The following is a 13,339-nucleotide window of genomic DNA, read 5'->3' on the forward strand; positions in this document are numbered from 1 at the left end:
ATTAGCCGCTCTGTTGGAGCGCATGAGTGCCTGGGAGATGCTCGAGTACGGGGGCACACCCCCAGAAAAGGGTATTCCACACTCCCCCGACTGACCTCTCCTTCCAAAATGTGGATTCGGAGAAACCGCTGAGGTTGCAAGACCTCCTAGCTCCAATGTGTACGTGCAACTTCCAAATCCCCGGCCCAAATCCCCCTGCGCCCTTTGCTCTGTTCATTGTCTTGTATCCAACCCCTACCTGCCTTGTTTGTTTTTCCTCTTGTAAACTGTCAATAAAAGGGCTTGGGGAGAAACGGGACAGCAGAGTTGCCCCCTGCATCTCTCACTTGCCAAAACGACATGCTGTCTCCATTGCTGTAAGACTACACCGCTCCACCAATTACATATAGCAGCAATTAGAATAATACAGGACTGGGAAAATGTATGCTGAATTGGTGGTGTTGTGAGTATAAATTTAAACAGAAATTTTGTGCCAAATAACTGTTCTGGAAATCTTTGGAACTGCTATTTTAAAAATACATATGAATCTTTGGACACTGAGAAACAAATCAAATGATTGAGTCTCCAGTGCATCATGTTTACATTTACACAAGTATATCCTGATATGGGTCTCCATTTGGTAACAGTGTGGTTTTTCTGTTTTCCCCATGCAACTTTCCCTGAATCATATGGCCAGTGAGCAACTGTTTGCCCCAATGTTTGTATGTTTTACTCTGTAAGGCAAATAGCAGCTACAGAGGTGTTACAGACTGGAAACTGGTGCAGAGGCAATTACATTCTCCCCGTGCCACAGGTCTGATTCAAATTAGGGGGATCTGTTACTGTAAACCTGAGACAGAGACCTGATTACAAATCTTTCAGCATCTTGTCTGGTATGAAGCCTGGGAAAGACTGACAATCAACTAGACTTCTGTTTCTCTCTTCACTGACTCCCTGCAGAGGAGACAGCTGCATACTTAACTACTCCCTTGGGAAAGAAAGCCAAAGACAGCACTCCCGACTTGTACTTTTTCACTGGCCCTTGAAGATAAACAGGGAAAAAAATGTGTGTACCACAATTCTTGTAATGCACTGTCTGTCATTTTTCCTGCTAGCTCCACTGCATGGATGGTAAGTCAGGACAGGTAGCTCAATGCATGACATCATACTCAGGTGAGTTTATATAATGGCAGATAGGGAAGAAGCCAGATGGACTGTACAATAAAATGGTGCACATGGAAATGGATCTGGGAAAACACTCCCCAAAACAACAAAAATATTCGCTTGAGGAACATGGCCAGTTCTTATATATTTAAGTCATCCTAGAATTTGTGCCAAAAGAAATCAATTTTCAATGATCTGCAACAAAACAAAATAAAGAAACCTACTGTGTTTTATTCTAAACAGGAAATGTTTATTTTACCTTTATATTATTTAGATCATGACAAATTTTTAGGCTTATGGAGAGCTTGAGCTGCAATCCAGTTAAATTCAAATACTTGCTGTTTAAGCAAGTTCTCCCACTGACCCATGGTTAGTTGCTGGAATATTATTGTCCCTGATACAACCCTTTGTTTCCTGTCTGAGCCATGCATGCCAGCAGTTTTTTATTATTATTTTGTACTATGGTCCTGAGTTAAAGGAAGACTAATACTCCAAAGACCACTTCCAAAAAATAAATAAATGTTTGGTTATTATACAAATGTCAGGCTAGCTGGCAGAACACTACCTTAAAGAGAAAATGAACTGGCAAGGATTTAGGATGATTTATGGTCTATGTCCTTTCTGAAGTGAGATAAAATGCCCAGGGAGATAAGCAAGCCACTTGCTGACCTTGCAGAGATATGTCAGAAGAGCAACAGGCATGTGAAGCAAACTTGTAAATGACAAAGAATAACTTGTTTATGATCTGTCAGCCTTCTTTACTGGACAGTGCTTAACCAACAATATTGTCCTTGCTTACCAATGCAGACTGGACACATCATTCACGCCATAAGTAATCTATGCTGTTGATACATGAACACACACAATATTTGGTATATGTCATTTTACAGAGAATGATCAGATAACAGCATGTTTAATTTTAGCGAACTTATTTCTTTACCATGAAATACAGTTTATATGATTTGGTAAAGAACATAGAAGATACACATCATTCTTTGATAATCCATTATTGAAGCATTAGGTTTTGCTTTAGTTTAACCTGATTTCTTCACATGAATGGAGCAAAAAAGAAGTATGTATCGTAGATGAGAAAATAAATATACTTTGAAATTTTGTTTTTCTTCCCAATTCCAGTAATTCTTTTGCTACCAGAAAATTCTAGGCATTTATAACAGTTGATTAAGCACTTTTCCGTATCTTTAAAGCCTGTTCAGAAGAGGATATGCCAAACATGATTTACCTGTGAACTCCCTTTCAGTGTCATTAGATATTTCCTTTATTCTTACATATATTTTTGAGTTTTGTGTAATGTAAATCATTTACAGCCATAACATTAGAAAATCAGAAGTTTTTTTTCCAATTTCTTAGTCTTTATGCATCCTTCCCTCCTCATATTTTAATATGGGATGTAGTAAGGTGGGGAAGGCTGTAAAGCAATGTTCCCTTTAACTGTGGTAGGGAACTGCATGGAAGTTCCCTAAATCTGTGCAGAAGTGAGCCACAAGAGCAGCTGATATTTATGCTAAGTGAAGAAATCCAGTGCTACTTTCTGCCTATCCAATTTTGTAAACTGTTCTAGCCACATAACATTCTGAATGTTTATTTTCTGCTAGCACATGCACTAGAAATAAGTGAAAGGGCAACTATTTAGTATTCTGAAAATGCTTCCATGGACCATTTCACACATTATTTTCTCTGTATTATGGCTGCAGTTTCTAAAGTCCCTGCTTGTCTTGTTCAGATTGCTGTTAACTTTGGCAGCTATGCAGCAACTTCTGTTGGAAAAGCTGCTTTGTACAGTTGCGCAGACACGATTAGGCAAGTTTTCTCAAGACTGTTTGGTTTCATAATATATTCTTATGCTCCTAATCATTTGCTGCAATGTACAGATGGCAAAAGCACAGTATTTCCAACAAACAAATCACAAGTGAATACCCACTGCTTAGCAAAGGTAGGCAGTTAAACCTAGCCAAAAACATTGGCGCTCAAAATAACTTCAGAATCATTTTCCCTTGGTAACAGGCATATGGAATGTAAGATGGTATTTATAGTACCAATAGCTGTAGTCATCTACCCAAATATATTCAGAAGCAAGCAACCTAGTTACACTGAAGATTATCATATATACAGCAGTGACAATATACAAAGAATATTCTCATATTTTGAAGAGCGACAAGAATTGTTCCATATATATGCCGACATTGAAAAAGTCTCATGGTTTATAAATATTACCTTCATTAATTATTAGTAAAAAATAAGGTATGCTGTGCCTTGTTAAAATGATAGTAGATTCAACAATGTTGAGTGAGAAGGGGAAGTTTGTAAGATTCTTGAGTGAGGAGGGAGAAGTTTGTAAGATTTCTTTCTTTAATGTACATGAGGCCTTGTCTAGTAAGGATATCAAAATAACATATAAGTGAGCACAGAGTATATTTATGGTACAAGATATGATAATACAATTGAGTATGCTTTATCAGGTTCAAAAGAGTAAAAGCTGTGACACTTGGAGACTATCAGGCAATGCTACACAGTTCATATTGCCCACATAGTCTTGAGCAGCATGATGAAGGCAAAGTTGGTTTCTACCTTTTATACCTATGGGGAAAAAAAACAAGGTATGATTAGCCAGTAATTTAGTTTTTTGACTATAACAAAAGAAAAAAACTAAATGAGAAAATATGGCATACAATGAGATGGGAAGATAGAAATAGTAATGTCAGCACAGTCAAGTCAATTACAGTATAGCAATATATAGTATGTGTGCTATAAATTATAGCTATTGTATTAATGAGTCTTCCCTTTGAAATGTATTTTCATTCCATTTTTAGTTCACAAAACCATTTATTTTTATGTGGTCTCAAAATAATAAAACTCTATTATTGTAGTGTTAGTGTGCTAGACTAACATGGAAAAGACTCTAGTTCAAACCTGTGTTACCTACAGTGGTGGGAAGTCTCTCCCTTTTAGACTGAGGAATTAGCAGGAGCAAACTGTTGGCTTTAGCTAGAGGATGGGCATTGCAAGTCCTTGATTGTCTATGTATATGAGAGTCGGATTTCACAAGAAACTCAAAGGAGAGTCAATAAAGTTTAACAATTTTTATTAATGGGGGTACACAAGCACACAATAAAAATCAAAGCAGTAGAACGCACACACACAGTCCTGGGATATAATCAGTTGTGAAGGGATAGGTCAGTAATAGATGAGAAATACTGCCAAGGGGGTAATAAGAGTTATAGTCATCTGATCTTGGAGTGGAATGGTCTTATGAACGGAACTAAATGACCCATGATTAGTTCTGGAGGAACAGCACACTGTGGAACAATATCACAGACAGAGAGGTGTCCAGATATATTGAACACTGACTATTGGGATAGATGGCTACTTATAGGGAAAAATGGACCCTCAGGGTTATACAGAGTGATCCTGAATCTCCCAAGACAAAGAGATTTCCTGCCTTTCTGGGGAAAAACAGGAGACAGACATCAACCTTAATGGTTGAGTCATTGATCTAATGAGTTGAGACATCAGTCTGATGTTCCAGGCTCAGAAGTGTCTCCAAGGGGGAAGCTAGCTGATGAAATTACAGCTGTCAAAACAATGACAATGTAAATGAGGTGGTTGTTAAAGGGATTAGTCAGAGGAAGAAACATTAGTTAGTGCAATACTGGGCAGGTAAGCACATTAACACATCCACAGTCTTCACCGAGGTGTGTGGTCCAGTGCTGAAGATGAGAACTCTCTCCAGAGTGAGGTCTTTATGTTCACTTAACCCATTCAGGAAGGGTGTGAGAGAATCATTGTGGAAGCCAGTTTGGAAGGAGACAAATCTATTGTTCTTTCTCCTTAGAATGCAGTGAGTCAATGCATGGAATGGGCTCCCCATTTTGGCACTTCACTGCTAGGTTCCCTCAAGGGTCTGCTGAGTAGGGTAGAGATGCCACTGCCTTTTAAACAGGGTCCCCTTGGTTCATTACAGATCAGTATGGCACAATCACAAGTTTTGGGGTAAATTTGGGTCATTCACTCTTTATCAGTCCATCCTATCTTACAGAGTTGTTGTCAGGATAAAATATAGGAAAAGCATGACTGGTACTCTCAGCTTTTGAGAGGAAGGATGGGAAAAATTATAATAAGTAGGACCTTGTACAACAGGCCATTAATATTCCTATTATGTTATGGGGGAACCAAATGATTAGTTTTTAAGACTCCATAAAGCACAAGGTTGAACACTAATGCGAACTTAGTTTTTCTGGAGTCACATCCATTTTTATATCTGCAGGGGTATGTGCTTCTGACAGAAGGTAAAAGAGTACTGTCTGTGGATCAGGCTGCAAATCAATCAAAGCACAACTTTAGTTTTCACACTGAAGAACATAAGAACTACCCTGCTGGATCAAATCAGTGGTTCATCTAGTTTAGCAACCAGTAACTCTGGATGACCAACAACAGGACATATAGCTTTCCTGAGGTTGCTTCCTGGCACTGGTATTGAGCCTCTGAATGTGTTGGTTAGGTCACCAGGATTAGTAGGCACTTATAGATATATCCTCCATGAATCTGTCTAATCCCCCTTTAAAGCTGTTTATGCCTGTGACTGAGTAAAAGTATACTTAAGGGAAGGGAGAGGCATTATCTCACACATCAACACTATGTATAAACCACATTCTTAAAGAACTTCTGTATCTCAGTTCACCACTACTGGTCATTCTAATGATTGTTAAGTGGGCCTGTATACTAAGTACGAATATCGAAATCACATATCTCTCAAAATGTTCATCCTGCACAAATATTACTTTGGTCATTAAAAGTGACAAAGAAAATAACTGTAGCAAATGTCATTTATATTCATAACAGCTTTTCTCAACAATCTTGACCATCAGAAGAGCTGTAAACCTCCCAACTGCTAAGTTCTCTTTCAACTGATTAGTAACAAGAGATACTGTATTTTTCTGGAGCTGATTTTTGGCAAGCTGGTCTCCCAGGGGTTGAATGCATATGACTGGTATAATGGGCCATTGTTGGTGCATGAAAACTAATAAATTAGAATTTGATCAGTAATATGGCTGCATGCTTCAACTCCAGCTGGAAAATTCTGGCAAAAGCAGGAGTACAATACTTCAGAGTCTATTGTACTTAATCCTACAACATTTTTACCGTGATGTCAGTGTAGGCATTATTGAAAGTATGCCTTTTGTAGCTTTTAATGACTAAATGTCTGATTTTGCTTCTCTGCTTTATGGAAAACCTAACAATAATTTTAGAAATTGTTACAGAATTGCCATCATTTTTCTCCTGCATACCTGCTTTCTCTTATATTTGGATATTTTTGTGTAGTTGAGTTTAGAATGAGAAGGGCAGCTGCTGGTTTTATTATCTAATGAAAATGCTTATATTGCCATGACACAATGAGATTTTTCTGGCCTTTCACAGTGTAGTGTATGAAATATCCATTACTGCCAAGAGCATGCCATTAGGTTTATCAGAATAAATTTTACATTTAAAAGCAAGCACTTGAATTTTATGGAGATAGTCCACCAGTACCTCATCAAATGCATTACTGGAGACAATGGGACTCCAATATAACATTTTGTCTCACAATAAACATTGTTAATTACAATTCAAGATCATGTAAAGGGAAGCTAATTCTCGAAGGATTTCAAGCATGTTCCCTAATGGCTTCCATTGCTTACAGAATGATTTTGAACTACACAATGACTGGGAGGTCTACCACTCATGCTGTTGTAGAGCTCTACCTCTGCATGAAAATGGCCCCAAATTCACTCCCTGGTACATCCATTGAAAAGCTCCTGGTTAGGAACACAAGAAAAATAGTTCAGTCTCAGGGATTTATGGAAGTTAAGTACAATGCAAATGTTCCATGAAGTGTGACACCAACAAATTATGCCTAGGAGCTGTTTCAAAAATGAAAAGAGATTCAAAAATTGCATGTCTGTTAAAAAAGATGATTGCCAAGCTTCATAGGTAAACAATTTTAAAAATAAAACATATATAATAGCATAACCCTAAAGAGAAGTAGTTGGGCCGTGGCTGGACAGTCATGGCACAGTCACACCACCTTCAAAGAGGCTTGCTGCACCATGGACAGCAAGCCTAAAATGGTGCTGCCCCTTCTCTAAGTGGTCTATCAGCTCAATGGTTTGGGCCACTCATTTTGCTTGCATTGGCAAATGGAAGCATTCCTGGGCTGAAAGGGCTCAGGAGGTTGACAAAAGCTGGTCCCACCCCAGGAACACCTTCTCAAAGCCAGTGTGGGCTCCTATGCGAGAGGAGCATGGCTGTTCTGGTGCCTGGGTATTACACTGCTTCACAGCCCTTCAACACTAGTGCCTCTGTGGTGCAAGTGGCAAATTTGCTAGCACTAGGGTTATGCAACCTCAAGAGCAGTTCTGCCCCCACCACAGGATTACACTGTAAGCTACTCAGAAAAAACTCTTAATAAACAGCCCCAATACTATCATCTCTTTGGGATGCTGGATCTCTGATATGCTGCAGTGTGCCTTGTGTTTAAGAGTATGTAAATGCACATGCTTTTGAAGTGAATATTGCTATGGAAGAGATCCATACATGTATCACAGAAGGAATATGCTTCTAGACCTTTAGACAAAGGCATCAAACAGCACGGAATACAGTGAAATGCAACTACAAGGTGTCAGATTCTTCACTTAGGCAGATTCTGCATGGTCGAAAAACAGTGACCTTGGAACAGTAAAAACACCATTCCAGGTGTGCTGTTTGCACCGTTGCCACTTCTGAATTGAGGCAGCACTGTGCTTTCCCCTCCTGGCACCATGCAAACAGCACTGGAATGGAGGCGCCAGTTTTCGGCGCCTCCATTTTCCCCCACACTCACCTTCTCTCCTTGCTGAGCTCTGCAGTGATGGGGAGGCATGCCTACCCTGCCCTGCAACTGCCAGGGATCGGTGGGCAGCATGGGTGTGGCTCCCCATCACTGTGGAGCTCTGCAAGAAGAAAAGGTGAGTGTGGGGAAAGGAAATGGAGGTGCCTCCTTGGGCAGCAGCTGCTCTGGGGCCGCTCACACTTCAGCGTGCAAATGGCCCTGGGGCTCCATTGGCAAAGTACAAGGCAAATAATTAGAAAAGCAATGATCTCATCATGAATTAAAAGCCCTTCAACTATAAAAACATGGAGTGGTATCTAACGATAGTAAATACATTTTAACAAACGTCCCAACAGAAATAATCATGGCGGCATTCAGTTTCATGGGTCACAAATTGTGCAAGCTTGCATTAGAGTGATTGCTTAGGACTTTCCTTTGCCTTCCCTGACTAGAATAGTTTTTTTTCTGGGAGCCTCAAAAAGTAATGAACAATGGTCCTTTCTGCACAAACCTTTTAAAATGTTTTGAGGCAGGAAATAAAATGTTTTCTCCATGGATTTCTGCATTCTTCCTTTGGTTCTGAAAACATTTCATTTCCAACCTCAAAATCTTTTCAGTGAATCCCCTTTTTAAAACAAGTATTTGGTTGAAACGTTTTCAAAACTGATTCACTTGTGCAATCTTTTTACTACATTTCCCATGCCTCTGTGCTGTCCTGAATTTCCTCCTCAGCACCGTGCTGAGCTGTGCTGACCTCGCCCCTCTTCTGTTTATTTTCAATATTTCTATTTGTTTTTTTTAATTTTGGGGGGCTTAATCTTCGAAACATCAATTATACAGGGTGCAGAGAATCAAAACTATGAAATGCTGAAGAATCGATTCAATGATTAACTAAAAAAATGTTATGGCAGCCATGAATCATTTCAAGGGGGTGAGTGCAGACATACATTGTGGTAAAGGTGGGGGAGGGGGTTGAAAACATTTTACAAACATGTTAGGTGATTTATGTGGAAAAGGTCTGTACTTAACAGCTTGATTTGACTTCTTTCCCAGTTATGCCAAATGTCGTTTATTAGTGAAAGTATGTTCTTACCCTCTTCATTGTCAAGCTATTCTGCTTGAATAGTAGAAGAAAATTCTCATAAGGACATAATTCCAGATATTAAAATACCCCATATCTTTTGGACATTTTTAAAGAGCTGGAGCACAGAATCATTTTCTCTGGATGAAGTTTCTAAAATGATGAACAGCTCAATGTAAAACACAGTTAAACAGATAGGAATTTAATGAGGTTATTTAGCTCATGAGATATTCAGTCATCTTCCAAAATACATTTATGGCTGCAAACAGATGATTGTTTAAAAGTAGTACAAGACTGCTGTTGGAGCCTGCAATATATGCATTTTTTCTGTTGTAGTATTGGATATTGTGCTATCATATTACTATACTAGTCATTTACTTCCAGAACTCTTTAAACAAACGAACATCCAGTTAACTAATGACTGCTGCAGAACATCACACTTAAGGGGTCAGTGCTATCAGTCACAGACCAGGAAAGGGATTTGGGCGTCTTAGTTGATAGTTCCATGGGAATGTCAACTCAATGCATGGCAGCTTTGAAAAAGGCAAACTCTATGCTGGGGATAATTAGGAAAGGAATTGATAATAAAACTGCAAAGATTGTCATGCCCTTATATAAAGCAGTGGTGCGACTGCACTTGGAGTACTGTGTTCGGTTCTGGTCGCCACATCTCAAAAAGGATATCGAAGAGATAGAAAAAGTGCAGAGAAGGGCAACGAGGACGATTGAGGGACTGGAGCACCTTCCTTATGAGGAGAGGCTGCAGAGTTTGGGACTCTTTAGTTTGCAGAGGAGACATCTGAGGGGGGATATGATTGAAGTCTATAAAATTATGCATGGGGTAGAAAATGTTGACAGAGAGAATTTTTTCTCTCTTTCTCACAATACTAGAACCAGGGGGCATACATTGAAAATGCTGGGGGGAAGAATTAAGACTAATAAAAGGAAACACTTCTTCACGCAATGTGTGATTGGTGTTTGGAATATGCTGCCACAGAAGGTGGTGATGGCCACTAACCTGGATAGCTTTAAAAGGGGGTTGGACAGATTTATGGAGGAGAAGACGATTTATGGCTACCAATCTTGATCCTCTTTGATCTGAGATTGCAAATGCCTTACCAGACCAGGTGCTCGGGAGTAACAGCCACAGAAGGCCATTGCACTCATATCCTGCATGTGAGCTCCCAATGGCACCTGGTGGGCCACTGCGAGTAGCAGAGAGCTGGACTAGATGGACTCTGGTCTGATCCAGCTGGCTTGTTCTTATGTTCTTATGACAATGATGTGTGGGTGCAGTCATAGTTTATGGTCCAACACATCTTGTAGATCCTATAGTTCTACCCCACCCCTGCAACCACAAACTCACTTAAACAAAACAAAGAAAAGAAGGAAGAAAGCACAAACCAATAATGATTCTATGATACTGTTTTCATATTGTTGAAAAAATTACCTGTACACAGCATAACCTAAAACGATTCTGTTGGCTTGTAGATCTCTGTATTTTCTCATATATTTTCTGTATTGTCACATATATTTGACTAGTTTGGAGGGAAATAGCAGCAGACCTGTGGCGAATCTCATTAGCTACCATTTTAACAAGTTTACGGTCACAAAAGCTTAGAAAAATACAGCATTGTTAGTAGAGTCCCTAAGAAATAATAAAACATTCCTCAGCCAGATGGCTCAGTCACACTAAAGGAGCTGAGAGAGTAGAGCTCTACAAAGTGAAATAATTAACAGAACTGCCAATGGGCACACTACCTTTCCTGTTTGTGACCTCTCCAATCCCTCAGGTTATGGAAAGAATTTATTGAGGATGTATGTCTAAATGGCAGAGGGAGAGATTCTGCTTTTAGATATGCATCCATAACCCCATTCAATTTAATCTAAAATATCACATGGAAAGGATAATTCCAGCATTCATTTCTATGGAAATATATTCATAAAGCATGGCTTGGCCACAGTTGAGTAAAAATAAGGGCCCTTTCCGCACGGGCACTGAGCAGGGGCGTGTCAGCATAGTTCATGCTGGCACACCCCCTGGGACCGTTCGCACAAACTGCGCTGTCCCCAAACAGCTCCTCACCTTCTGCTGTCCTCCAAAACTCTGTGGAGGCCAGGGGACACGCCCCATAGCCAGAGCAATGGCTGCAGCGATGGAGGCAGGAGGTGTGTCCCGTCTCCTCCACAGAGCGCTGGAAGACAGCAGATGATAAGGAGCCATTTGGCGTAAATGGTGGATTCCACCCGCTGCCTTTAGCATGGCAGCAGGTGGAAGACAGTGCTTTTGAAAAACCTCGCTCAGGGAGCGAGGTTCAAAAGGCGTGTCTTCGTGCCGCTTGGGGGTGGCGAGACCAGCGCTGCTGCGATGCAGCAGCACCAGCCATGCGAACTCCTCCCCAGGGATGCAGTTTTTAGCGTCCCTGGGGCGCTGTATTCCGCCTGTGTGGAAACAGCCAAGGATTCTATACAAAAATCCTATGAATGTTCTGAGTTCAAGCTTCACAATTAGTCAACAAAAAAGAACATTAATAGATTTATACATTTAAAGGAGTATTGTTGATTTCAATTTAGTGTATTGGGTACAAAGACTTGTTTTGAGACATCTATTATGCCGGTGTCTTCTAGCCATATATGAATTTAACAATAAAATTTTAAAGAAAGTCAGCAGCCTGAAAATAATCGGATTCATTGGATGATTGATCAGCTTGAACAGATCACATCTAAGCTATTTGTAAAGTCAAATATTTCTTAATTTATAAAGTCTAATAATACAACAGAATGTGATTTGGTATGATGACAGGATCTTTCAATGTCTAACCATTTAAGTTTGCATTAAAACAGTATGATCAGACTTAATGCATATCTTAAACTTTAGCACACATGAATCTCATAGAACACTGTTTTAAATGGATTATGTTATTATTTATTTATTTATTATTTATTTATTATTTAGATTTTTATACCGCCCTATCCCATGGATTTGTAGACAGCTAGGAAAGTCAAAATGGAGATCTATTAAAAATGCAAGAGGCATGAGGTGCCTTGATTTTTTGTTATCTATTGTTGCTTTTTGAGTGGTTTTCCTGTGTAATCACATAAGGATTTGTACATGTGTAATGATAGATGATTTGGGCTATTCCTTCCACTGGGAACAATTTTTTGGACTTCATCAGAGAAGGGTTATGGCAATCCCATCAGTCACATATTGTGTCTCAATTAGTGGATTACTCACAGTTCTGCAAGAGAGGGCCAGGAAGTAAAAGGAAACCCCACTTATTTGTCTGAATCTTCCTTGCTTATCTTGGAAGCTTAAGACTATCAAGCTAAAGTAAAGATTTTTATACATGCTTTACTTTTGTGTTTTATTCTGCTGATCCAAGGAAGTAATGAATGATACATGTTTTTATTTGTAGTTTTAACTGATTTTACGATCAGTTAATAGTTGATAGTAATAGTTGATAGTAGATTGTGACTGTGTAATAGTAGGGATAGTAGACTGTGTAATAGTTGATAGTGGACTCATGAAGCAAAAAACTATGCAAGTTAGTTTTTCACTGTAAAGGTAAAAGAAGTTCCCTGTGCAAACACTGTGTAATTACAGATCACTATACCTGAAAAAAAGTCTCCTCTTTCTAGCTGTAAAAGATAAAGGGTATTCATGTTGAGCTAACCCAACCCTTTGTCTGTGGTAGTTTAACCAAAAATTGATTATGGTAAGTAAAAGGGGAGGACTACCTCACAGAGTGTTCTAGAAAATATTTGTCATCCATCTGTGTGCCTACAAAAGTACAAAATAGGATTGGACTGAATTAAAATGTTTGATAAAATTAGCAGAATTAAATTTTAAAAGGTAAAGTTTTCCCTTCAGTTGTGTTCGACCGTGGGGTACCACTGCGAGCAGTGATTTTATAGGTAAACCTCTTTGTGGGGTAGTTTGCCATTGCTTTCCCTGGCTATTCTTTACCCCCTAGCTATGAGCTAGGTCAGGGGTCTTCAAACTATGGCCCTCCAGATGGTCATAGACTACAATTCCCATGAGCCCTACCACTTGGCCATGCTGGCAGGGGTTGATGGGAATTGTAGTCCATGAACATCTGGAGGGCCATAGTTTGAAGACCCCTGAGCTAGGTACTCATTTACCGACCAAGAAATGGATGGATTGCTGAGTTGACCATGAGCCAGCTCCCAGGATATCTGACCCACAGGGGGCTCGAACTCCTGACCGTGTGAGTGGCAGTGCAAACACTTAA

At 39.6% G+C, this 13,339-nt stretch overlaps 1 protein-coding gene across 1 annotated transcript in view; it reads right to left on the reverse strand.

Moving 5' to 3' along the window:
• Positions 1 to 1,902: 1,902 nt before the first annotated feature.
• CCDC102B (coiled-coil domain containing 102B) overlaps positions 1,903 to 13,339 on the reverse strand; it is a 90,235-nt gene continuing 78,798 nt past the window's right edge. Inside the window, exon 7 of the mRNA XM_048508530.1 lies at positions 1,903 to 3,738. Within this exon, the coding sequence (XP_048364487.1) occupies positions 3,733 to 3,738 (6 nt within the window). The 3' untranslated portion in view covers positions 1,903 to 3,732. The remainder of the gene's footprint in view (positions 3,739 to 13,339) is intronic.

Source organism: Sphaerodactylus townsendi, linkage group LG09 (assembly GCF_021028975.2).
Source record: "Sphaerodactylus townsendi isolate TG3544 linkage group LG09, MPM_Stown_v2.3, whole genome shotgun sequence".
NCBI classification, from domain to species: domain Eukaryota; kingdom Metazoa; phylum Chordata; class Lepidosauria; order Squamata; family Sphaerodactylidae; genus Sphaerodactylus; species Sphaerodactylus townsendi.